Below are 26,884 nucleotides of genomic sequence, written 5' to 3' on the forward strand. Positions count from 1 at the left end.
CAACAGTCAATTAATCTTTTTTTTTTCAAAAGTCAATTAAAAATATTTTCAATTGTTAATTATTATGATTTATAATATGTCAAACGTAATTTTCAATAATATAAATTAAATCTATTCAAATTCACGTGACAATAATAAAATTTTAAGTGTTAATTAATTTATTTTTTAGAAACAAATATTTTTGTAAAAAATTGTATAAATAAAGTAATCAAATTTTTAAAAGCTAATTGCCACAAAAGAAACGAAGTGAAAAGAATTAAAAGGAGAAATTGTGAGGAACAAATAAAAGAAAGGAAATGAGAATAGTTGAAATGAGTACATGTGTTAAAAAGACAATTATGGGCCCCTTGTTTTTCTATTGAGGTAAAACAAAAACGGAAATGTGGTGGACTTTTATGTCCAATAAATAAGAAAGTGCAACAACAAAGCAGTTAAGTACAATGATATTTCGTAAATTATTATATTGCCCCTGGCTGGGGAAGTAGGCATTTTGACGAACAGCTGTTTCTCTAGCCTCTTTTATATAGTAGTAAATAAAAGTAATTTGATTATTTTTAATAAAATTAATTTATATTCATAAATTTTTAAAAATTATTAAAAATATTCGTAAGTCTAAAAATTATGAAAATATTTTATAAAAAGTCATGACATTAAACATAATTAATATGAATTTGAAAAAAGAAGTTTCATTAATTTGATATTTATATACTAAAAACTACTATTAATACTTAGGAAAAATCTGTTTGATCAGAACATATTTCACACTATGTATTTTGTCTTTTTGATATCTTTATCCTTTTAACTTTGATATTTTTTAATTTAAAAATAAAAAAAGATTATTTTAAAATAAAAAAAATTATAAATTTTTTAAATTTCTAACCAAATTTTCTAAGCATTTAGTGTTACCTTATAATTGAAAGTCACTAAGAATAACAAGCTCGGAAAAATTGCATGAAAAATATAAATTTGTGCAACAACCTTAGAAATAAATTTTAGTTCAACACTATAAATGCTGGGTATTTTAAAAAATCAATACAGAAGTTTGGGATAATTTTAAAAAAAAATCCTAATGCTAAAATTTGGGGCCAAATTCTAACTCTTTTTATAAACTTGAAATGTTTGCCGTACATATTTGTCAAAGTAATAATAATTATATGACCAAATACCAATTTATAAAGTTTTCCCAAATATATTTGTGGCTCAACAGGGCCTACATAGTTTTTTTTTTAATTCTGGAAAATCAAGAGTTTATTGTGTTGTGTGTTTGTACTATTTTGACTTTGGCTGGCAAAATGAAGCGTTTAAATTATCTTCGATCATCTCTATTTTACTTTTCATTTTTTATATTTAGAAAGTAAAATAAAGAATATTCTCTCTAATTCACCTTCGAATTATTCTTTATTCTTCATTTATAGAAAGATAAAATAATAGTTTTTCATATTTTGAGAATTATTACACACTTTCTATTTTACTTTTTTTATTATTATATTATTATTTCTATTTCTTTTTAATTAACTTATTATTTTATATATAATTTCATTAATTAAATATCTAATATTCATAATTCTTTTTTAAATGTAATATAACATTCTAAATATTTTTTTAATATATACTACTTCAATTTCAAATTAATAATTTTTTTCTAATTTTCATCAATAATAAAAATTCATTTTATTATTAATTTTCAAAGAATACAAAAAATCAAAATGGCAAGATGAAAAATTTATAAAAAATATAATACATGATATGATAATTTAAATACAAGACAATAATATAATACATAACATATAATTTAAATACAAGACAATAATACAATACATAACATATAAATTTAAATACAAGACAACAATACAATACATAACATAATAAGTAATTGATCACAATAATAATTTAATAATCCGGTAGGTCGTTCCAGATATAGCACTATTTGGAAAAAAAATAGAATATGATTCTGAAAGTTGTTGCGATTGTGGTTGTGACTGCGGTTGTGATTGTTGATTTCTTTTTTCAAGTATTTGTTATTGTTCTCGTTGCATATAATCACAAATATTTGAATCACTAATAGTTTCTCAATGCACCAATTCAAGATGTCGTAGAGACTCCAACTCCAACTATAGAAGTGGTGGTAGATGAATCTCCGGTTTGAACAATTTTTAGCTAAACATAAAAAAATTAAGGACAAAAATGCTCATTTTATCTCCGTAATGCATTATAGATTGTGGGAGCAATGTAATGACTATGAAATTGAGTGTTTATGTAATTGTATGTCAGTTTTTATTTGAATTTGCTCCCCTAATTTATGTATTAATATTTTCTTGCAATTTATGTTATTTAAAATTTTAAGATAAATTTATATCACAGTAAAAAATGTATAAGGTAATTATTTGAGAAAAAAGAAATAAAGAATTTATATTATGAAATAAGAAAATAAGAATAAAATAGAAATAACAATATAATATTGAGGAGAGAGAAATATATTTTTTTAGAGTGTAAAATAGAGAATTAGGTTGGAGTTGGTTGTCTGAAAAATAGAGAACTTTATATTTGGAAAGTAAAATAGAGGATTGTGTTGGAGATGCCCTTAGATAGAATTAGAAGTCCCTTGGCTACGAGAAATATTTATTATTTCTCCATCTAATTATAATTGTTCACTATATTAAAAATAATTATCTAATTTAATAAATTAAGAGTTAATTTACTGGCTCACTTATTATACGAAAGACTAAAACACAAAAGATAACTCATGAAAATAACTAAAAGTAATACTTGGCCAAAGTGGCTACTCGTATGCTTTCCTAAGTTTGGCTCAAGCTGTAACTCTCAAGTTCAAGACTACTCAAGCAAATCGGGAAGTTGGATCCCGTGTGAACCAAAATGATACTATTATTTTCTATTTAATACATTTTTCAAAATAATAAATTTAATAAAGTCAAAAAATAATATAATAATATTACATCTATTATTTATTATTTCTTATAAAACACAAATCAATAGTGTACAATAATTATCAGACAGGAATATTTTTTAAAATATATATTTACCCTTATATTTCAAAATCATTGCTAGATATGCATTTTATTTAGTTTTTAATCCGAAAAGTGTGCCCATAAATTTTAAATTTAAAGAAGTGTTTCAAACGTGTTTTTTTTCATCTTCATAAATTTTAAATAAAATACCATCTTTCATCTCCTAAGTCCTAGGTAGAATATATCTAATTCTAACTTCATAAAAGAAAAAATTTCCCTTTTATATAATTTTATCTTTCTCCACTTTCCATCACCTTTTCCTACTTTACATGTGGGTTAGTCATATGTGATTGTATTAATAATACATATATAATTTCAATGATATTTCTGGCTGATCTTTCCATATCTTCTTCTATCAATTTTAAATTTAAAAAGACTATTAAGTTAATGAATAATCAACAAAATCTTTTACATCTATAATAGTAATAGATTATTCATAAATTATACTTAATCATTTGGATTTGACTTTCCAGACTTATTTATTTGTTTCCATAATAGCTATTTTAAGTATTTAACTGATTTGAATACGTTTTTATTATTATAATTTTAAATAATGTTTAAATATCATTAAAAGATATATTTTTTTTATGATATTATTCACCATGGATGCATCTAACAATCATTAATTTTCATTATTGCCAACTATTATTACCATCTCACAATCAACAATTGTCATTTATTATTGTCGTCTCACCAATCACCTTTATTATCATAATCATCCTTGACAAGCACTTTTTACTACGTCATAATACCACTTTGTGGTTAATTTTACTACTAATCAACTCCACCATCACAACTAACATTGTAATCAACGTAACTACCACAAATATGTCCTTTCGGGATCATCCGATAAAAAAACTATCACAAATACATCATCCGACACCTTACATTCTCTTGATATCACTATCAACCATCAGTTGATACTACACCAACCACCTTCATTATCACTATTATTAGCCAGTAGCCTAACCATTATCACTATGTCACCACTACAAACCATCTCCACCATCACTAGCGAACGAAAATATATCATATCTTAATATTGAATTTATTTTTATTCAATCATATATTTATTAATATTTACAAACAAATAATTTTAATTATTTAATGTTCATGCATATCTTAATAATAAAATCACATTAGGCTTGACCATTATTCTTGTCTTTTTATTAATAACTCAATTTACGTGGCTTGAATTGAATTGTATCTTGAAATGATTTGATTTGACGATAATAAATACTTATGTGCCAACTACCACGTGAAGAAAATATTCCAAGTGATTATGTGTGATATACTATACTCTATATGACACAGAATTAAATATATTGATTGGTAGGTCGACACACGTGAATAGCATCAATATCCAAGCTAATAGAGTAGTGATATATAATTAATTAATTAATAATAGATTTGGGGAAGCTAAATCTGTCATCTAATGGTATTCCGAATAATACTCTCATCATATAGTATTTAATAAGATTTTTTTATGGTAAGTATATATTCACGAGATTAACACCTTGTGGTAAATGCTGAAACGGCATTTGTTTGTGATTTTTTTTTTTTTTTGCAAAAACAATTTTTTTTTTTTAGCATGAATAAACAAGAAATGAAAAAAAGAACCAAGATTATAATAAAGAGTATACACATTTTTTAAAAAAAAACTAAAACAAAGAAAATAAATTAAATAAAGAGACAAAAAAGAAAGATAGTGTAGCTTTAATGGACCAACAAATAAAGGAAAACCGTGACGGAAGCTTCTAGCTAATTTGCCATCATTTTCCAGATTTCACATCATGGACTGGACGGTGAATGGAAAAAGACTTTTATATTACCCTTTTTTATAAAAAAAAAAGGTAATTAATCGTTTTAATATATCTATCTATAATTTGATTTATTTTTTTTAAAAAATTAAATCATATCATCATAAATTTAATATATGGATATATTATAATGTTATTTAATTTTTTCATGGTCAGGGCTATTTTCAGTTTTATTTTATATTTACTTAAAATCCTGAAAAATAAAATTTAGAAAGAGACAAAATTTCACTTATAATCTGAAATTTCAAAATTCAAAATAGTGAGTAAAAAGTGACGAAATGGGCGAATTACAGTTTTGTTTGAGTAAAGCCCATTTGACAATATTGTGACAAACTGTTTTTCAATTTGGGCCTAATGAACGACTAACACTTTATTTTGAGTCATTGTTATTCATTATTTCGTATTGTAATCTATTGTACTATATGGTATGGTAAATATAATATTATATCGTTTTAATACTATATTGTATTGTTTCATAATGAACGATTATATTATTTGTTATTATTTAGTAACATTGTAAATTTGTAATTATTTGGTTTGATTATATCGTATAGTATTGTAATTTATAAATTTACTAACGGAACACACCAAATTGGTTGTTCCATAAAATATGGGTTTTTGTTATTACATAATACAATATAATATATTTTAACTAACAATCAAAACAAACTTTATATAATATATTTTAACTAACAATCAAAACAAACTTTATATAATATATTTTAACTAACAATCAAAACAAACTTTATATAATATATTTTAACTAACAATCAAAACAAACTTTATATATGTATAACAATGATACATGATTACTTAAGAAAACATGGTTGATTAAATTGCAAGAAAGTCCCTGTTAGTATTTAATCAGTGAACATTTTCATCAAACGTGATCTCCATAGCTAACTATTCAAAAATAACCGAAGTATCGTGCGTGTTCATGAATCATCTCTCTAATCGATTAAGAACTTTTCACTTCAAGCTAGAATTATTATAAAAAAAAATAATTAACATACGTATTACCTACAATATGATCAAACTGATATTAATAAAAAAAGAATGAAGAAATTTGGTTTAACAATAAATGAAATCATCTCAAATTTATTTAAACCACCAATACATGCCAGTAAAATGAATATATCATCAATCATGTACAGATGATGCAAATAATAATTAAAAAGAAAAAAATAATCAATTCTTTTGGGCAGTTTTTTGGTACTTTTCTTTGATCCACTGAAATCCAGATGAAGTACCTTCTTTCATCTTCTTCATGCTAGTTGAAGCCACTGCCTTTGTTTTTTCTCCAACTTTCTTTGCCACTCCGACGCCAACCGCGGAGAAATCACCTTTTTTGTTCTCTTTGGAATAGGATTCTTTATGGTAGTCCCATTGATCAGCCCATGAATTCTCATATGCACTTTTTCTTGACATGTTTTATTGCTTTTTTGATGAAGAAAAAAAAAACAGGAAGAGGTTTACCAGTAATGAGAAGATTTGGGAGAAAAGAGAATTAATATAATAATATATTAGATAAAGTCTTGAAAGTACAGTATTCTCCTTGCCAACTTGAGAAAGTGCATAAATATATGTATATATTATTAAGATATGAATAAATATAATGTATTATATAAGGATGATTTGGTAAACAGATATAGAATGGAGCTAGTCAGCAACAAAGAAGATAGAATGTAGTATGTTGACGATGTGATTTTATTGACTGTAACAAACTTATCTACAAAACCCACGCTTTTTTGGCCGAATGAATGTATACAATTTGCAGGCACGTATGAATCTTTTTTATTAAATTTTCTTTTTGTTTTTTCCATTATTTGACATTTCTATAAAATGACTATGTAAATAAATATTAAAAGAAATATGATGTATTAAATAAGATTATTTTTTCAAAAATTAAAAAAGATTTTGAAATAATTGAATGATTTTAATTTGGATTAAAAAGGAAATAGAAATTTCGCTGTTGTTCTTGTTCTAAGTAAAGGGAGTATTTTTTTTTTTTACCATTTTCTATTTATTTTAATCTTAATTAATTCTACCAACAAATCTAGCCAACTTAATTGGAATTTGGTTAAAATGAAGAATTAAGTTTATCATCAAGTAGAAATACATATGATTTTTTCTCTATTTTAAAATAAGCGAATTGTTAGATTATTTTTTATAAGTTAAAAATAAGTGTAACTGTTCCGAGGCTTTTCTCTCATTTTTGTGCCGCCGCTAAAGCCAAAAATAATTTGGAAGCTTAATTTTTATTTATTTATTTATTTTTGAGATGCAAAGTTATTTTTTTTCTGTTTGTTCAATGTTTTTTATTTTTTAATAATTTTAAATTAAATATATATTAAATATTTTTTTAATTTTATAATATTAAACATGTTGTGTGGAAGTTAAATTTAAAGGTAGATAAAAAAGAAAGAAATATTCTATAATATTTTGAAACAAAGTAAAAAAACAGTTAAAATGTAAGACATTTTTTGTTGTTTGTTAAAAAGGACCCATACTGATTCTACTATTACCAAAAAAAAAAAAAAGTTGCTCCTCAAATTTGGGGCCTATAACGGATTTCTCATTTTTTAGGTGATAATTCCAATAAATATAATTATTATATTTATAATTTTACTTTAAAGTAACTAAAAGAGAAAAAATAAAAAACAGTTTTTAATCTATATTCTAAACATTTTTTGTTTTTATGTGTGCTCATTGCCTCAATAACTCACCAACGGAAATGGAGGGAATATAAGTTAACCGCAGGCTTTCAATGCTTCCAAAGAAGTGACAACTTTGTAGTTTAAGAACAATTAGAAATTAAAAATAAACTTTAGTCTGCAGTCTAATCAATAGGAGTTTTTCAGGTGACATTTTCCATTTTTTATAAATAAACTTTTTTTTTTCTGTAAATTCTGACTTTTTTTATTTTTCATTAAAGAGAGCGTTCATTTCATTAGTCAAAAGTCACAAGTACAATTGCTTTAACAACATAGCCACGATGAATTTTTTCTTGCAGAAACCGTAATGGGATATATATTGCGGGCAGGGGATATCCATATTACAAATATTCATTATAAAGCTTAATGATCGTGTGATCCCAAATCTTGCAAGTATTTCTGAAAAAGCCATTGTGATACATTAAGGGCATTGCCTCTACTTTTGATTGGGAAAACATTTCTGCTACTTTGCCAACTATTTGTAAGTTTGATCCACTCCCTCCTCCAAGCTTTCAAGTTGAAGCCCTTGCCTTCTTCTAAACTTTCTATCAGATACTTGAAATAAATTGCGGCACGAGGGCCATAATAATCTCGCAATAGCCCACTCCAATACTTGTTACCTAGAGAGAAGGGGACGAAAAATGAATCAACAAAAACCTTGTATGAAGTTCTATCCTCCAAAAGCTAAAACTTAATAGGCTAAGCTTGGGAAGTCTAGAGCATGGATATATAAGCAAGACAAGCTTGGATGTTTTGCATACCATAGTCGCGAAGCAAACTAGCTTCCAGCTCAGTGTTATCGAACCACATAGTAATCTGAGTTCTTGCGTTCCATTCAAACTGCAAATTGTCCATTCAAGTTAAAAGATCTTCTTGCTTTAAGCATGAAAGGTGTTTTAAGTAAAAGACATCTCTACCTGTCTTTCCTGATCTTCATCTTGAGCAAGTTCCTTTGCACTCTCTATCCAAGGTCCTAGAAGGAATCCATCATGGCATCCTAAAAGCATATCTAGATCTTCCACTAGGCCGAGAAACTTTTGGCTAAGGTGTGCAACAGCATGCAGATCATCTAATTTATATGCTTCTATAGCGTCTAAGAATAGTTCATTTGCGTACTTTGCCAAAACTTGTCTTGTCAGGTCTATAAGGTCATACCTGAGAAGATGGAGAACAACAACCACTACCCTCACGAAGTGAAGAAAGGAAATAAAGAAGGAAACTTAAAAGAGGAACTAACGTATCCAACCTGAAAGTACGGATGTCAGATAGTTGATTTCCACTCTCCAGGAAAAGTTTTAGTGCATGTATAACTTCTGAAGTTGAATACCAAAGATGGGGTTTATCATAGGAATCATTTGGTTCTTCCAGAATAGCTCTTCTTAAATATCTTTTTCCATATCGTTCATGGACATCGTTTAGTACTGTTTGCAGTGTTGAAATGGAATTTGGATCAACATCTGGAAATGAAACAATAACATCTCTATTTTTGTCCTTCACAAGAATCACAAAGGAAATGTTCAACATAAAAAAACTACTACTTTGAACATATTAAATAGGAGTCTTTGAAAGTATGATGATAAAAATAGGACTTTCTGGAGATTGATGCATGTTCTTGTATTGGCATCATAAGTGAGGGAGTGCATGCACATTCGGTATGTAGGAACCAGATCAAAGTTCGGAAATCAACAAAATATATAACCAATCCCTAATATCAGCAAAATAGCCAAAGGTTATAGCCATATCGCAAGTTATGTACAGAATAAAACTCCAATAATGTACCTAAATAGTTAAGGAAAGGAGAAGGAGAATAAACAAGTGAATTACTTTTCTAGGCTGGTAATCTCAAATTTCTTTACAGCACTACTTTTGTTAGAATTCAAATCTTGAAATGAGGCACTATACTAGAAATCATGAAAAAGGGCAAGTAATAACCATGTCAACTTGCCAATACTGCACAAGCATACACAATGGAACTATCAGACTATACTTATCTCCATCAAGAACAACCAGTTGTAGTCCCTTAGTATTTGAGGAGAGCATAAAGCTTAGGAGATTCTATCAATTTATTTTGAGATGACACTACTTTTTGCATTTTCTTCTCCTTTTCTCCACTAAGCAACTTGCACCATCCTAAATGTTCTTTACACATTTGTCCTGAATAATCTGTCTTAAAACCAATTCCACACATGTATCTACCTAGCCTTTCAGATCTCCAAATATTTTTAGTTCCTAGGTGATGCAGAGTATATACTTCTAGAGGAGCATATTTGAAAGATCCCACCTAATTATATCAGTTATAAACATGATATTATCATATGTCAAGTGCAAACAGTGCTTCCATTAATTTATATCATATGTCTCTAAAGATCCTTAAAATACCTCTTTGTGTAAGGACAAGTCAAAGATACAGAATTTACTTGCATAAACACCTCAAATGGAAGAACAAGGCAGCAATAAGCAGGTTTTACTTACATAAGCACCATCAGTGCAATTATAGATGGTATGATACAAAATATTCCAGGCATCTTGCATGGGCTGAACAAATCTCCCATAACGTCTTCTGGAGTATAGATCTATCCAAGCCTACAGACAGTGTTTGATTGACTTATTAAGTGCCACTACGCAACCAGAATCATCATTAACCGATAACATATAGAAGTACTATGACATGAAAACATGCTAGTTTGAACTGCTTTGTCTCTCAAACTATAGAATTTGTCAACATAGCAAAATCTTGTAAACTTGAAGAATCTTGACCATGCTGTAGTCAAAACTGAATAAGTAAAAGGATAAAGGGTATTACATACAATTTACAAAGCAAAGAACTTTGGATACTTTCTTATAGCTAACACAGTTCTTCACATACATTTGCTTGAACTGATAAGTCAAAGGAAATTACTAATACACAAAACAAAGGATCCAATTTGACTAAAAAGGAAAAGATACAGAAGAAATCAAATGATAAACTCCAGCATTGTACATAAAACCGTTACATTACCTTGACATCAACTGGGCTATGCTGAAAAGCCATTTCAGACATAAGATCGTACACCACAGGGTTCTGTTCAATGCCTTCCATTGACATCCCAACACCAACCTTTAGGCAAGGAAAAAAATTAAGACTATGTGATTCATGAATAAATTCAGTGAATAGAAAGGACTGAGAAACATGACAAATCGAATTACATGAACAAGATCCTAATAGATTTGTGAATTGCAGATCCAAATCCAACACAACTAACAGAACAAATAATCTCGTATAACTATTACCTATACCACCTAAGCTATCCTGTAATCTCTAAATCAATGAAAAAGGAAGCGGTAGACAGTTTCATTTTGAAATCCCTTCAGAAACATTCTCAGAAGAAATTGATGGAGTTGCATGAGCATTGGAAGTAACTCAACCGCATTGCCCAAAGATCCTAACAGATCAGGATATCAAAGATCCAAAAAATGGCAACCTACTTATAATTCTGTATTGGATACACAATTATAAGGAGAATGAAAACCTAATACGATTAGAACAAAACTTACCATGGTTGAGTTTTCACTCGTACGAGCTTCAACAGGTCCTGATCCCACAGCATCAAGAACTCCATACATTTCAACATTACCAGCAAAATTGTGTAGCATACACCTGAGACATTGGAAATAAAAATCGTAAATACAAACCGAGTAATTTTAAAAAGACAATTTCAGGTGGCAATAGCTAATATACTAGCTCCATTGATTGGAAAAAGGCTGAGCCAAGGCTGGTGAGAAAGCTCCAACCCAAAAACTAGGAAATTCACGGTATTTCATCTCTAGAATGAATAAGGCCTGAACTGATTTCAAGTCTTATATGAATTACTGCTAACTACACCAGAAACCCATATTATGAGATTCGTGCTCACTGGTTAAACTTTTATGGACTTCATGGTCAAAACCTGTATGGTGTCTAACGCTCTTAAAACCAAGGTCAGGCATGCTTATTATTGTCAGCAGCCCGACATGACATCATGACTTAGATTCGTGATGCATATAGAAATAATATATGCAACTACTTTCTGAGGACAGTTCAGAATGTATTCTTTAAGGAAACAGATTTAAAATAATTTATTGAAACCAAACTAACACCATTCCAAGTCATTACATGAAATATATGACATATCCAGTCAAAAAGACAACTTTAAGATTAGTTCCAACTGAAACAGGGCAGATGAACTGAGTAAATAATATGCTAACTATGGGAAGACTATATCAGATGCACAAAAGAAAAATAGCAATGTTACTTTCCATATGTATGGGATTCCATAGAACTGCTTCGAAGTAGCCCATATTGGTTTAACTTCAGCATAAAGATCAAGAACTATCAACTTGCCAAGAGGAACAGAATGTAGAAGTGCCTGAAAATAGTGCATGCAGATAATTAAAACTTCAAGGCCAAATTTTGGAGCATCCTATAATTCATCCAAAACATCATAGTACCATGCCCTCAATATTAAACAGCTCATGGGAGTATGCAATATGCTTCAGCCAATCAGCATGAACTCTTTTTTCTCTTGATAAAGTAACCAGCATGAACATTAGATATTTTTATAGAGAGAAACAGAGATAAGATAGACGACCTTCATCTGTGTAGGTCTCCAGAAAGGATCATAAGTGAAAAGCCATCCCTAGAAAAGTAAAAGGAAATCATTGGTCAAAAATAAGAAAGGAGGAGTTAAACATGGATTAAACATTTGGTTTCATCACTTCGAAGACAAACTGTGTGCGCCATGCCAGAGAAATAAACTAACACTTCTATGATTGAGGCGAAGTAAAGCCAGGATGTTAAATTAATGCCCAAATGAAGAACTAAACACGATTAACTAAATAGAATTTTCAAACACCGGTAGACATAAAATTTAGAGATTTTCAAATCACTGGAAAATCTGCTACTAAAAAGTTAAGCTTTTTTACCTGCATTAGCCAAACTGCATCTGAATCGGCACTTTGCATTCCTTTAAAGATTGTGGCCCCCAGAGAAGAGATATAATCTGGATCATCAACAGGAGGTGTGTTCTCATCAAAGGTATCACTGCAATAGATTGACATTTTCCAACTAGGATGAGACAAAGTTGGGCAAGGCTACAATGATAGGCTATTACCACATGTGACCATCACAAGAGCTCTATGCAACCATGTCAGTTCTTGATTCATAAACAAAAGATGCTAGGAAATTGGAGATCATGTTGATGGAAAGAGGACTTCTTGAAAATGGAGATGAAGAATTAGTCACTTATGCTAGCATGTCGAGAGTTTAACAAGTTCTAACTATTCGAAGGAACAAAAAATCATGAAAACCGACCAATCTACGCCAACTAGTATCCAATAATACATGAAACTATAGAAGTAAAATGATTTTTCCACCTGACGATAATGGAATTGAAAAAAAGCTTACCAGTTATATATGTGGCTACTCCTTCCATATTCTGAACATCACGGTTGGCCCCAACAGAAAATAATAAAACAGAAAGAAGACAATTTGAGCTACAAAATTTTACAATGACAGCATCCAAATAAGATTGTGATTGGTCCAATGGTGATAGAAGTTACTATATTACAATACCTTTTAGCTGTTGTTCAATAAATGCTTTTCCGATTTCAATAAACAAAGGATCAGTTGCATCAAGAAGATATGTGCAACACCATCTGGTATCACTGTTCACAGTAAACCTGAAACCGATAATCAATTGTGAATAAATACCAGAAGATTGCGGCATTATGCTTATTGAAATTATGCACTTCATTTCTATCAGCAGTTGAGGACTCAAGTACATAATTAGGTTATCAGTTCTAGTACAGGTCTGCCAATATTACTTAAACTTCTTCATAGCTCATCTCATGGTATATCGTGTTGTTTAATCGAATAAAAACCATAACTGGGTGATTTTTTTCATGATTGTGTCACTTATTAAAAACAGATATAACCATCAGAAGACACCATTTCATAATAGAAATGTTTGTCTTTGCAATCAATCAATAGAGAAACGTTAGAATTAACTGGACATCATACTTGAATAGTGTCCAATATTTTCAGCAAATTAAGTACTTCTAATCATAGTCATGTCATCAAGAAGGATCAGTCCAAACTTTTTTTATTTCTTAAACTAATTTTTTGTCCTATAACATTAAGAAAAGATACAATTGCACAACAAGCTTACTTACCTATTTTAAAAAAGACTCAGCCATACTATTAATTATTTATTATCAAAAGTGCTAATTAAGTGAACTTTGTAATTGACCACTTTAACTTTTAATAATGTCCTTATCTCCCAAGAATACAGCTTATTAGAAAAGGTGATTATAGTCAAAGATTGTGAATGAACTAATATAAAAAGACAGTGAACAAGCAGATCATAAAGAAAAGCAACGTGTCTATTTATAAAAATGAGCAACGTTCTTTCTAAAATGAGCAAGTCTGGATTCAAAAATATCTCTAGCATCCACTGTTTCTTTTGCATTTCTTAATTATATAGGACCAAGAAAAAATAAGTTGAAGATAGGATTAAGGAGAAACAGCATAATCAAATATGAAAACAAGGCAAATCTTTCCAACTAGCTAATCTTCTCTTGTTATCTCCACAATAAATCCAATAGAAAGATTGAAAGAATCCAAAGGAAATTAAGGGAACAGAATAGTAGATAGAGGCGTTAGCTTCTTTAAATCACCAATCAAGTACTTTGTGTTAAAGTAGATATATACCAGTTCCCCAGACGACTTATCTTTGCTGATGGAAATACACGCTTCAGTGCTGCCGGAACGTTTCCAGAAAAGGCTGGAAGAACTGAAAGATGCACGAAATCAACTTAGGAATACTTTACCGAGGCAACAGCACCCAGAGGTCAAGGGCACACTTTTAGCTTATACAGATTCTAATTTTTTTAAGCAATTCCTTAATTTGTTTTAACCAATCAAAAAAGTGTTAGGAATTAAACAAGAATCAGATTACCATGATCATTTAATATATAAGGAATTCCACATTAAGCAATGAATAATTGCATTAAAGCTTAACTTTAGTATACAAGAGCAACCTTATAGCTTACTTTCATCTTCATATTTCTCTTTTTTAGTAAACCTGTGCCTCTACTTCATCAAAATTGTATATAACATAGATGCATGATCAACTTCTAACTCCTTTCTAGCCAAAATATGTTTTGAAAATATGCCTTTCTCCGTTAGGATAAGCAGGTGAGTTTAAGAGTGCTTTCAACACACTATATAATAATAATTGTACCTGGTGTCATCCCAAGCTCATACATTCTACCAAGAATTTTCTTCTGCAGAATGAGTTGCTGATCAAACCAACTTTGCGGAAGTGGCCCACCTCATCTATGATAGATGCATTATGTTTGAAAATTCAAAAGAACAGAATTATAGTAGAAATAAGAACACACAAGCCAATTTGCTTATGAGAGAAGTAACTATTGAACCAATGAAACAAAGTTGAATGCCAGAAAAAAATCTGTTTATGTTGAAAAGCAAACTAGCTCCTGAATGACTAAGCATTAAAAAATAGCACCATCAATTTCTGTGAGTTAATGCAAATTATCAATTACTACAAATGAATTTATTGCAAAAATTTCAACAATTTGATTGCAATGCATGATGCAAAAAGAACTCATTTCTTCAAAAGAAGCACCATTCCCCCAATTTTGATGAAGCATAACTATAATGACACGTGATTAGACAAGTGAAAATATTAGATGCTTAAAATGGAGTTTAAGGCATTTGTACTAATTAGTAATTAGCTGCACACTGGCAATACCAATCCTCTACTTTTTCAGTTAACAAAACACCAACTCTTGGGACTTCAATAATTTGTATCGATAGATCAATGACTAGAAGCTCACTTATGTAGGTTTCCCATACGTGACCATGCAAGAAATACTGGACCACCAAAGAAATCATCCAGATTTGAAGTGCTAATATTGAAGTTCTGCACAAATGAAAACCATTCATCAAATATATAAGCACGCAAAAAAAGCCAGCAAAGGACACAGTAAGACCAATGTTACATCGAAAGGGACTTAATAGTTTTTTTTGAAAAACCATGATGTTTGAGCCAGCTTGCTCACATCTCAAATATTTTACTAGGTACCTGCTATCTTTCACCAGACCAGATAACTCTGCCTATTAAGGCTCTGGTAGATGCAAAGAAATCACCTAATATTCTGTCTCTCTTGGAATTTGAACCTTGGGCACCAATGTTTGCACCCACTTCATTGATCACTAGGCCACATCCTTGGGTGCTCCAAAGAATCTTCATATTATACTTAAGTTCAGACGTCTCAACATGTTCTACATTAAACATGTATCCACTGTAGCAAACTGAAGACTTTAACAGAAAAGTTGAAGTTCAAGAAGTATCTTCAAATGGAGCAGTAGATCACATAGTAATGGGCTTTTAAGTGTCCAGAATCAGAGATATCCTAAAAGTATAGACGATGATCAATTTCATATCATCAACAGTAGCATCCATATAAAGATTGAAGAATTTGATTAGTCCTTCGTCAATGTACTGGCCAAAGATAAGGGCTCCATTACGTCAAAGCTAGTTAATTGCTGATTCCATTGGTCAAATATAACTTTACTAAGTTAACTTAAGCAGCTTTTTGAGTTTCTATACCAAAACTTTTGACTTGAACCTTTCACCCGACATCTACACTTTTTCTGCCTAAACTATCTCTTTGAACAGACTCCATTAGAGCCTCTTTCCTTTTTGATTATGAGATCTACAATTACATAATTTCTCCATACTCCTAAAAGAGTCAACAATTTTCCAGGTTCTTTTGGATAGAGCTACACAGTCTCTAACAGGCTTAGTCAAAACATCCTCTCAGGAAATTGTAACAGGAAATCAGTTAACTCACTAACGGATTTTCCATATGAATTACTCTTGTGAAATGAAAGACTCTCAGTTGAGTCAATCCTATGCAACATAACATCAGTACGATGAACTAGAATCTTCAACTAAGACAATCAATATGAAACTATAGCCAAAGGGGAATACCTTGAAAACCTTTTGCCATATAGCTTCTTGCCCAGTGAAAGCCAATGGCAAGTTGATTCCCTGGAGAGCCATCCAGTCAATCTCCTTTTCCCATCTTTTCCAATCCCACCAAGCAAATGTATCTAGAAGAAGAAATCAATAAATGTTTAATATACCTCCTGAGTTGGACTGTCTAAAAAGTAAAAGAAAAGCTGGTTTACAGCTTGATGTGACAGCATTCTGGTAATAGCTCCAAGGAACAGGTCTCTTAACTACCACTCCTGCATCTTGAACAGCAGGGAGAGAGCCAGGATCAGGTACAGAAGCTAATTGTGCTCCACCTGTTTTGCTCCATGATATATGTGCTCCACACCAATATTTCAAGTACCAATGAACACCTGACAATATATCTACTGCTGTGGTTCCACGAATTCTGTGTAACATTCGGATAGATTTACTATTAGAGTTCCACTTGTGAGCAATAAGTTACGTATAGAAGAGATTAATACTCGTTAAATCTAAAAAAAATTGGAGAAAAAACATTCTATTTTGTAATTATGGTATTATATAAGTTCTGCTACAAATGACATAACAGAATATTATATGTTTAGCACAAAATGAGCTCATAAAGCTCTCTACATACCAGACTCATGCGTAATACTTTTGTGTTAAGAGGTGAAATCAATCAACTATCATCACTATACAACAGAACTGGCGCGTGAAACTTTATACAACAGAAAAGAGAAAGAATCACTAATATTTGGTACTTCCTTTTTACAAAGACAAACAATGAAACAGAAAATTTGGTACTTCAAGGTTATTGTCATTGTAAACTACAGTAATAAATAAAACTGTAACTTACAGAATTTCAGGAGAACCATCTCGAGCTGAGCCAGGGTGATTGCTTATGATAAAGCAAAATTCTCCACTACAATGTTCCTACAAATGAAGCGTACACAATTCTCTTTAATTTGCTGCTATCATGGAGTATTAAAATTTTAAGCGAGCAACTAGTAAAGCACCTTGTGAATGATATGGAACTCAAAGCTCGAAAAGTGGGAAGGAATTAGGCGATTAAGAACGCCATAGGCGGCGGTTAATTGTACTGAAGAAGGTGCTCGTTCACGTTCCTGAATATCTAGAAGCGGCGAAACGTAGTTGACTCCGAGCGTCGACGAATTAGCTACGGAAAACATGAAATCGCAGAAGAAGATGAAAATAAAGAAGGAGATCATAGAAATGGAATCCATTGCTGAAATTGAAAATTGTTGAATCGAAGTGATGGATGAAGAAGACGTTTATAATAGTGGAAATGTGAGACATGTTCTCGTTTTGTAGCGAGATGAAAGAGTATCAATGGAGTGGAAGTTGGAGGAGTCCAGACAAATTTTGCAGGCCAAAGGAGTATTAGAATAACGATTCTTTTTTCTATTTTTTCTTTAAATGTATTTGTATAATATTAAAAGGGGTGTAATAACAAATGATAATTCCTTTCTTTTAAAAATCAAGCGCCAAAGGTCAACTATGAGAAAGATTGATTTTAGTATTTTTGCCTGCAATGTTTGAATTTCAATATTCTTAAGTAAGTCTTTTTTAATTATTTATTTATTTTTGAAATCAAAACTATTCTTGTTGTTTACGGTTTGAAGTACAAATACCCTTCAAATGTTAAACAAAAATATTCAAGCAATTTTCAATAACATTTAATTAAATCTCTTCAAATTTTACACTTTAAAAATCCAAAAGGCTAAAAATGTCTTACCAACAAACTTTCAAATGTGTTTGCTATTTTGAGTTTCAACACACAAAGAATGACTCAAGAAATTTTTATAATTATTCAACTTTGAAATAAAAATTTCTTCCTTAAATTCGATTACCCTAAAATCCAAACAATAAGCTAGATCCTTCAACACGACAGTTACAATCTCAAACAAATTTCAGCACACTTCAAAATTAGAATTTTGAAATGCAGACAACAACTCAAATAAGAACAATGAAAGAACTATTTTGATTGTTTTTTTTGTGATAGACTCACCAAGAAAGAACAACATTATTAAGAGAGAAGAGATTTTTGCTATGTAGGACTAGCCAGGTGAATTACAATGTCAGGTTCATTGATAATATAACGTTTAAAAGACAGTTATCTAAAATATGAATGCATCACCAGTTTTGATCTAAAAAATAAATGAAAGGTGAATATGCGTTATTTCAAATAATACGAGGGTAATTTTAAAAGGAACTCATATTAGTTCCTGTCCTCTTTGCTTGTCGTTGTTATCATCACTAATATCATCCTAAAAGGAAACATATCGCTGATTTTGTGTATCAAAATTCGAAATTGCTTTCTTAACCTGAGAAGATGGAGAACAACAACCATATAGACATTGACGCTAAGATTCTAACTCGCAACCTTCGGGTTGGAAGTAAGGGGTGTTTACGATTCGAGCAACTCTCTCGTCAATATAGTTTAAAACTGTTTTTGATTTCTAAAGAATATAATTCTGAGTCATAATTTGGTATCTGTAATTCCATTCCAGTCCCCTAAATCCATGAATCTTAGTTACAAGTCAGACCAACATTCTAAAACTCAATGCTTGATTCTTAAAATTTATAAATTAAAATTATTGAGTATAAAAAATATGGGGAGATTGATTTGCATACTAAAATTAAAAAGTGATTTTCAAATTTAATATTTTAATCGTAATTAAGATGTTTTGTTAAATTAATCTAATGCTTGACCTTTAAAAAATATATTAGATAACTCGTAAGTGTTTAAATGTGTGCATGAGGAAAATGGAGGGAAGGAAATCTGATCCAAAATAAATTGAAACTTTTTTTAAGGATGGAATATCCTTTTTCTCTTTTGACAAAATTACCCCTGCGATATCCCCAAAACTCAGCCAATAACTGAAAGGTAGAGCCGTAAATATTCCCAAACAGAGTAACGGCGATGGGCAATTCTTTTGTAACAAACTCTTGTGTATATAACGAACTATAAACACGGCTCACGTTCTTCCTGCTTCTTCACCAAATCTCCGATTTCGTTTTCTCTCTGAAGCAAAAAAAAAGAACTTGAAGTTCTCAGAGATGAATGCCGTGAAAGCTTACTTCAACAGGAATTGGACAAGAGAAGACCTGGTGAATACTGGAGAAGTTTCCGAGTACGCTTACACAAGCTTGACGACGGTATATTTTATTCTTACTGTTTCATTTTTTTCTTTCTACTTGATCACAAATGTAAGAATTATGTTCTGATTAAAATGTTGTTATTTGAAAAACTTGTAATCGAGGGATTGTTCTGATTAAAATGTTGTTCTGATTTTTCTATTTCGTTATCGTGTTACTGATAGCTGTATCAGGAGATCTACTTGGAATCGATTTGCTTTACAGTTTCTTGTAGTTCTAGTAAGAAATTAAGGTTACATTCTAATTGTTTTACTTGATTATTCAGGATTTATGATGAATTCTGATTTTTCAAAACATCTTACATGTATTACCGTAATGTTTTCTCTTCTTTTGTACTTGCTTTACTTAATTCTTCAGGATTCATGACGATTTTTGATTTTTCTGAATATTTTACAAGTATTGCCATATTTTTTTTACTTAATTATGCTGTTAGTGATAACTGATAACACGAGTAGAGTTTTGGTATTGAAACCTTGCTCCTATTTAGGCCTGAAAGTTTTTTTGTTTTTTTGAAATAGTTAAAATGAAACGATTGCCATGTGCTTTCGAACTTCCCAAAATGAATTTGTTTCATTTAAATTTGGACAGAAGGGTTAATTTGTTTCATGCAATTTCAGGTTTCAGAGTCTTATTTTTGATCTTTTCTTTCTTTGCAAAACCTGCTTCGCTGGAAAAGATGTATTTTAGTTTCTGCGTCTAAGTTTTGGATTCCGCTTTATTCCTCTGATTGATTAGTTTGCTGAAAATATAGGTGTATCTTAATCTCTTCTGTGCCATGTTGAACTTTACTTTTGGATCCTTCTTGCACTTGATCATCTGGGAAGTGGGAGGGCTGTTCACAGTCCTTTCTTCTGTAGCAAGTTTACTCTGGCTTTACTTTGCATCACCATTGAGAGTGGTACGTGATCAGTGTCTTGTAGATTTTCTTCCAAGTTGCTGAATTAATGTTATTAAATTCGCTTCTTATATCGTAAATCTTCTGTCTATGCAGAGGCTGAGGCTCTCACTATTGATGTATGCAGCCTGTACCTTGGGTGCTTCTTTTGGCCTTTTTACCAAATATCTCTTCGAAATTTATCCACCGTAAGACTCAAAAGATGCTATGCATTGTTCAGATATCTTCTTTTGAAGTTTGATATGGCTCATGAAGAGTGAACTTAAATAATTTACCACTGATTCCTGAAGCCTTTTCTTGTATGACAAGACATTTGCTAGCTCTTTCATTTCCTACATTTTAAAATTCAATAGTTGATTATCTCTGGTTGTTCTGTCTTCTTTATTGAAGAATATCTAACTTCGGAAAGCATTCCTTGCTCGCTGTCCAGCCTTATTGTCAACCTTTTGGAAGCTTCAACTTAGCATTGGGATTATCTGGTATGGATCCATGTATACGAGGGAAAGGAGAGCAATCTACATGACTTGCCTGAATTTTTCTTTTGCTCTAATGTGCTCCAGCATTTTTGTTTATGGTATAGATATGCTTGACATCCACACAATTTATTGGGTGTTTAAGGTAAGCAGTTGGATCCTATTATAACACAGTTACCGCGTCAATAATCATTACTTCTGTCTAATGAATGAAAACCGACCAATCTACGCCAACTAGTATCCAATAATACATGAAACTATAGAAGTAAAATGATTTTTCCACCTGACGATAATGGAATTGAAAAAAAGCTTACCAGTTATATATGTGGCTACTCCTTCCATATTCTGAACATCACGGTTGGCCCCAACAGAAAATAATAAAACAGAAAGAAGACAATTTGAGCTACAAAATTTTACAATGACAGCATCCAAATAAGATTGTGATTGGTCCAATGGTGATAGAAGTTACTATATTACAATACCTTTTAGCTGTTGTTCAATAAATGCTTTTCCGATTTCAATAAACAAAGGATCAGTTGCATCAAGAAGATATGTGCAACACCATCTGGTATCACTGTTCACAGTAAACCTGAAACCGATAATCAATTGTGAATAAATACCAGAAGATTGCGGCATTATGCTTATTGAAATTATGCACTTCATTTCTATCAGCAGTTGAGGACTCAAGTACATAATTAGGTTATCAGTTCTAGTACAGGTCTGCCAATATTACTTAAACTTCTTCATAGCTCATCTCATGGTATATCGTGTTGTTTAATCGAATAAAAACCATAACTGGGTGATTTTTTTCATGATTGTGTCACTTATTAAAAACAGATATAACCATCAGAAGACACCATTTCATAATAGAAATGTTTGTCTTTGCAATCAATCAATAGAGAAACGTTAGAATTAACTGGACATCATACTTGAATAGTGTCCAATATTTTCAGCAAATTAAGTACTTCTAATCATAGTCATGTCATCAAGAAGGATCAGTCCAAACTTTTTTTATTTCTTAAACTAATTTTTTGTCCTATAACATTAAGAAAAGATACAATTGCACAACAAGCTTACTTACCTATTTTAAAAAAGACTCAGCCATACTATTAATTATTTATTATCAAAAGTGCTAATTAAGTGAACTTTGTAATTGACCACTTTAACTTTTAATAATGTCCTTATCTCCCAAGAATACAGCTTATTAGAAAAGGTGATTATAGTCAAAGATTGTGAATGAACTAATATAAAAAGACAGTGAACAAGCAGATCATAAAGAAAAGCAACGTGTCTATTTATAAAAATGAGCAACGTTCTTTCTAAAATGAGCAAGTCTGGATTCAAAAATATCTCTAGCATCCACTGTTTCTTTTGCATTTCTTAATTATATAGGACCAAGAAAAAATAAGTTGAAGATAGGATTAAGGAGAAACAGCATAATCAAATATGAAAACAAGGCAAATCTTTCCAACTAGCTAATCTTCTCTTGTTATCTCCACAATAAATCCAATAGAAAGATTGAAAGAATCCAAAGGAAATTAAGGGAACAGAATAGTAGATAGAGGCGTTAGCTTCTTTAAATCACCAATCAAGTACTTTGTGTTAAAGTAGATATATACCAGTTCCCCAGACGACTTATCTTTGCTGATGGAAATACACGCTTCAGTGCTGCCGGAACGTTTCCAGAAAAGGCTGGAAGAACTGAAAGATGCACGAAATCAACTTAGGAATACTTTATTGAGACAACAGCACACAGAGGTCAAGGGCACACTTTTAGCTTATACAGATTCTAATTTTTTTAAGCAATTCCTTAATTTGTTTTAACCAATCAAGAAAGTGTTAGGAATTAAACAAGGAACAGATTACCATGATCATTTAATATATAAGGAATTCCACATTAAGCAATGAATAATTGCATGAAAGCTAAACTTTAGTATACAAGAGCAACCTTATAGCTTACTTTCATCTTCATATTTCTCTTTTTTAGTAAACCTGTGCCTCTACTTCATCAAAATTGTATATAACTTAGATGCATGATCAACTTCTAACTCCTTTCTAGCCAAAATATGTTTTGAAAATATGCCTTTCTCCGTTAGGATAAGCAGGTGAGTTTAAGAGTGCTTTCAACACATTATATAATAATAATTGTACCTGGTGTCATCCCAAGCTCATACATTCTACCAAGAATTTTCTTCTGCAGAATGAGTTGCTGATCAAACCAACTTTGCGGAAGTGGCCCACCCCATCTATGATAGATGCATTATGTTTGAAAATTCAAAAGAACAGAATTATAGTAGAAATAAGAACACACAAGCCAAATTGCTTATGAGAGAAGTAACTATTGAACCAATGAAACAAAGTTGAATGCCAGAAAAAAATCTGTTTATGTTGAAAAGCAAACTAGCTCCTGAATGACTAAGCATTAAAAAATAACACCATCAATTTCTGTGAGTTATTTAGGTAATGCAAATTTTCAATTACTACAAATGAATTTATTGCAAAAATTTCAACAATTTGATTGCAATGCATGATGCAAAAAGAACTCATTTCTTCAAAAGAAGCACCATTCCCCCAATTTTGATGAAGCATAACTACAATGACACGTGATTAGACAAGTGAAAATATTAGATGCTTAAAATGGAGTTTAAGGCATTTGTACTAATTAGCTAGCTGCACACTGGCAAAACCAATCCTCTACTTTTTCAGTTAACAGAACACCAACTCTTGGGACTTCAATAAATTGTATCCATAGGTCAATGACTAGAAGCTCACTTATGTAGGTTTCCCATACGTGACCATGCAAGAAATGCTGGACCACCAAAGAAATCATCCAGATTTGAAGTGCTAATATTGAAGTTCTGCACAAATAAAAACCATTCATCAAATATATAAGTACGCAAAATCAAGCCAGTAAAGGACACAGCAAGGCCAATGTTACATCGAAAGGGACTTAATAGTTTTTTGAAAAACCATGATGTTTGAGCCAGCTTGCTCACATCTCAAATATTTTACTAGGTACCTGCTATCTTTCACCAGACCAGATAACTCTGCCTATTAAGGCTCAGGTAGATGCAAAGAAATCACCTAATATTCTTTGTCTCTCTTGGAATTTGAACCTTGGGCACCAATGTTTGCACCCACTTCATTGATCACTAGGCCACATCCTTGGGTGCTCCAAAGAGTCTTCATATTATACTTAAGTTCAGACGTCTCAACATGTTCTACATTAAACATGTATCCACTGTAGCAAACTGAAGAATTTAACAGAAAAGTTGAAGTTCAAGAAGTATCTTCAAATGGAGCAGTAGATCACATAGTAATGGGCTTTTAAGTGTCCAGAATCAGAGTATCCTAAAAGTATAGATGATGATCAATTTCATATCATCAACAGTAGCATCCATATAAAGATTGAAGAATTTGATTTGTCCTTCGTCAATGTACTAGCCAAAGATAAGGGCTCCATTACGTCAAAGCTAGTTAATTGCTGATTCCATTGGTCAAATATAACTTTACTAAGTTAACTTAAGCAGCTTTTTGAGTTTCTGTACCAAAACTTTTGACTTGAACCTTTCACCCGACATCTACACTTTTTCTGCCTAAACTATCTCTTTGAACAGACTCCATTAGAGCCTCTTTCCTTTTTGATTATAAGATCTACAATTACATAATTTCTCCATACTCCTAAAAGAGTCAACAATTTTCCAGGTTCTTTTGGATAGAGCTACACAGTCTCTAACAGGCTTAGTCAAAATATCCTCTCAGGAAATTGTAACAGGAAATCAGTTAACTCACTAACAGATTTTCTATATGAATTACTCTTGTGAAATGAAAGACTCTCAGTTGAGTCAATCCTATGCAACATAACATCAGTACGATGAACTAGAATCTTCAACTAAGACAATCAATATGAAACTATAGCCAAAGGGGAATACCTTGAAAACCTTTTGCCATATAGCTTCTTGCCCAGTGAAAGCCAATGGCAAGTTGATTCCCTGGAGAGCCATCCAGTCAATCTCCTTTTCCCATCTTTTCCAATCCCACCAAGCAAATGTATCTAGAAGAAGAAATCAATAAATGTTTAATATACCTCCTGAGTTGGACTGTCTAAAAAGTAAAAGAAAAGCTGGTTTACAGCTTGATGTGACAGCATTCTGGTAATAGCTCCAAGGAACAGGTCTCTTAACTACCACTCCTGCATCTTGAACATCAGGGAGAGAGCCAGGATCAGGTACAGAAGCTAATTGTGCTCCACCTGTTTTGCTCCATGATATATGTGCCCCACACCAATATTTCAAGTACCAATGAACACCTGACAATATATCTACAGCTGTGGTTCCACGAATTCTGTGTAACATTCGGATAGATTTACTAATAGAGTTCCACTTGTGAGCAATACGTTACGTATAGAAGAGATTAATACTTGTTAAATCTAAGAAAAAATTGGAGAAAAAAAACATTCTATTTCGTAATTATGGTATTATATAAGTTCTGCTACAAATGACATAACAGAATTTTAATGGTTAAAAAGCAATATTAAATGTTTAGCACAAAATGAGCTCATAAAGCTCTCTACATACCAGACTCATGCGTAATACATTTATGTTAAGAGGTGAAATCAATCAACTATCATCACTATACAACAGAACTGGCGCATGAAACTTTATACAACAGAAAAGAGAAAGAATCACTAATATTTGGTACTTCCTTTTTACAAAGACAAACAATGAAACAGAAAATTTGGTACTTCAAGGTTATTGTCATTGTAAACTACAGTAATAAATAAAACTGTAACTTACAGAATTTCAGGAGAACCATCTCGAGCTGAGCCAGGGTGATTGCTTATGATAAAGCAAAATTCTCCACTACAATGTTCCTACAAATGAAGCGTACACAATTCTCTTTAATTTGCTGCTATCATGGAGTATTAAAATTTTAAGCGAGCAACTAGTAAAGCACCTTGTGAATGATATGGAACTCAAAGCTCGAAAAGTGGGAAGGAATTAGGCGATTAAGAACGCCATAGGCGGCGGTTAATTGTACTGAAGAAGGTGCTCGTTCACGTTCCTGAATATCTAGAAGCGGCGAAACGTAGTTGACTCCGAGCGTCGACGAATTAGCTACGGAAAACATGAAATCGCACAAGACGATGAAAATAAAGAAGGAGATCATAGAAATGGAATCCATTGCTGAAACTGAAAATTGTTGAATCGAAGTGATGGATGAAGAAGACGTTTATAATAGTGGAAATGTGAGACATGTTCTCGTTTTGTAGCGAGATGAAAAGAGTATCAACGGAGTGAAAGTTGGAGGAGTCGAGACAAATTTTGCAGGCCAAAGGAGTATAGAATAACGATTCTTTTTTCTATTTTTTTCTTTAAATGTATTTTTGTATAATATAAAAGGGTGTAATAACAAATGATAATTCATTTCTTTAAAAATCAAGCGCCAAAAGTCAACTATGACAAAGATTGATTTTAGTATTTTTGCCTTTGAATTTCAATATTCTTAAATAAGGTTTTTTTGATATAACCTTTTTCTTTTTAATAAAAAGGATCAAAATTATTTTTAAACTTTTCAAAATAGCTCAAATTTATTCTTTATTTATTTTTGAAATCAAAACTATTCTTGCTGTTTACATTTTGAAGTACAAATACCCTTCAAATGTTAACAGAAATATTCAAGCAATTTTCAATAATATTTAATTAAATCTCTTCAAATTTTTACACTTTAAAAATCCAAAAGGCTAAAAATGTCTT

The 26,884-nt window shown here is 31.2% G+C and overlaps 3 protein-coding genes across 5 annotated transcripts; 1 reads left to right on the top strand and 2 right to left on the bottom strand.

Moving 5' to 3' along the window:
* Positions 1–7,896: 7,896 nt before the first annotated feature.
* LOC104646612 (alpha-N-acetylglucosaminidase-like) lies at positions 7,897–26,494 on the bottom strand. The gene is made up of 19 exons (XM_069295272.1): positions 26,085–26,494; positions 25,925–26,001; positions 25,261–25,472; positions 25,061–25,182; positions 23,901–23,986; positions 23,280–23,374; positions 22,748–22,829; positions 21,611–21,717; positions 21,443–21,473; positions 12,502–12,619; positions 12,168–12,215; positions 11,835–11,945; positions 11,095–11,196; positions 10,559–10,657; positions 10,033–10,143; positions 8,807–9,051; positions 8,478–8,715; positions 8,322–8,400; positions 7,897–8,180 (listed from the first exon to the last, which is right to left on the bottom strand). Exons 1-19 carry the CDS (start codon positions 26,310–26,312, stop codon positions 7,924–7,926), a joined length of 2,448 nt encoding a protein of 815 aa, XP_069151373.1. The 5' UTR covers positions 26,313–26,494; the 3' UTR covers positions 7,897–7,923.
* On the bottom strand, positions 14,842–18,170 carry LOC138347297 (alpha-N-acetylglucosaminidase-like). 3 transcript variants are annotated; one of them, XM_069295269.1, is made up of 5 exons: positions 17,597–18,170; positions 17,437–17,513; positions 16,848–17,007; positions 16,596–16,717; positions 14,842–15,521 (listed from the first exon to the last, which is right to left on the bottom strand). In XM_069295269.1, exons 1-5 carry the CDS (start codon positions 17,822–17,824, stop codon positions 15,323–15,325), a joined length of 786 nt encoding a protein of 261 aa, XP_069151370.1. In that variant the 5' UTR covers positions 17,825–18,170; the 3' UTR covers positions 14,842–15,322. The 3 variants fall into 3 exon arrangements, with proteins under 3 accessions (XP_069151370.1, XP_069151371.1, XP_069151372.1); XM_069295270.1 differs by having other exon boundaries at positions 16,796–17,007; positions 17,597–18,085; XM_069295271.1 differs by having other exon boundaries at positions 15,378–15,913; positions 16,796–17,007; positions 17,597–18,085.
* On the top strand, positions 19,400–21,223 carry LOC104645329 (bax inhibitor 1-like). The gene is made up of 4 exons (XM_010316710.4): positions 19,400–19,760; positions 20,512–20,658; positions 20,752–20,843; positions 21,086–21,223. Exons 1-4 carry the CDS (start codon positions 19,662–19,664, stop codon positions 21,117–21,119), a joined length of 372 nt encoding a protein of 123 aa, XP_010315012.2. The 5' UTR covers positions 19,400–19,661; the 3' UTR covers positions 21,120–21,223.
* Positions 26,495–26,884: the final 390 nt, after the last annotated feature.

Source organism: Solanum lycopersicum, chromosome 3 (genome assembly GCF_036512215.1).
Source record: "Solanum lycopersicum chromosome 3, SLM_r2.1".
Classification (NCBI taxonomy): domain Eukaryota; kingdom Viridiplantae; phylum Streptophyta; class Magnoliopsida; order Solanales; family Solanaceae; genus Solanum; species Solanum lycopersicum.

Bases quoted from the DNA above. Each gene is read 5' to 3' on its own strand.
- LOC138347297 (XM_069295269.1), bottom strand. From the start codon at position 17,824: ATGGATTCCATTTCTATGATCTCCTTCTTTATTTTCATCTTCTTCTGC. The intron at 17,514-17,596 runs GTGCTTTACTAG...CTTCATTTGTAG, and splicing joins AGTTCCATATCATTCACAAG to GAACATTGTAGTGGAGAATT. The intron at 16,718-16,847 runs GTTAAGAGACCT...TTCTTCTTCTAG, and splicing joins TTCAAGATGCAGGAGTGGTA to ATACATTTGCTTGGTGGGAT.
- LOC104645329 (XM_010316710.4), top strand. From the start codon at position 19,662: ATGAATGCCGTGAAAGCTTACTTCAACAGGAATTGGACAAGAGAAGAC. The intron at 19,761-20,511 runs GTATATTTTATT...CTGAAAATATAG, and splicing joins CTTACACAAGCTTGACGACG to GTGTATCTTAATCTCTTCTG. The intron at 20,659-20,751 runs GTACGTGATCAG...CTGTCTATGCAG, and splicing joins TTGCATCACCATTGAGAGTG to AGGCTGAGGCTCTCACTATT.
- LOC104646612 (XM_069295272.1), bottom strand. From the start codon at position 26,312: ATGGATTCCATTTCTATGATCTCCTTCTTTATTTTCATCGTCTTGTGC. The intron at 22,830-23,279 runs GTACAATTATTA...TGCATCTTTCAG, and splicing joins TGAGCTTGGGATGACACCAG to TTCTTCCAGCCTTTTCTGGA. The intron at 10,658-11,094 runs GTAAGTTTTGTT...CCTTGCCTAAAG, and splicing joins CGAGTGAAAACTCAACCATG to GTTGGTGTTGGGATGTCAAT.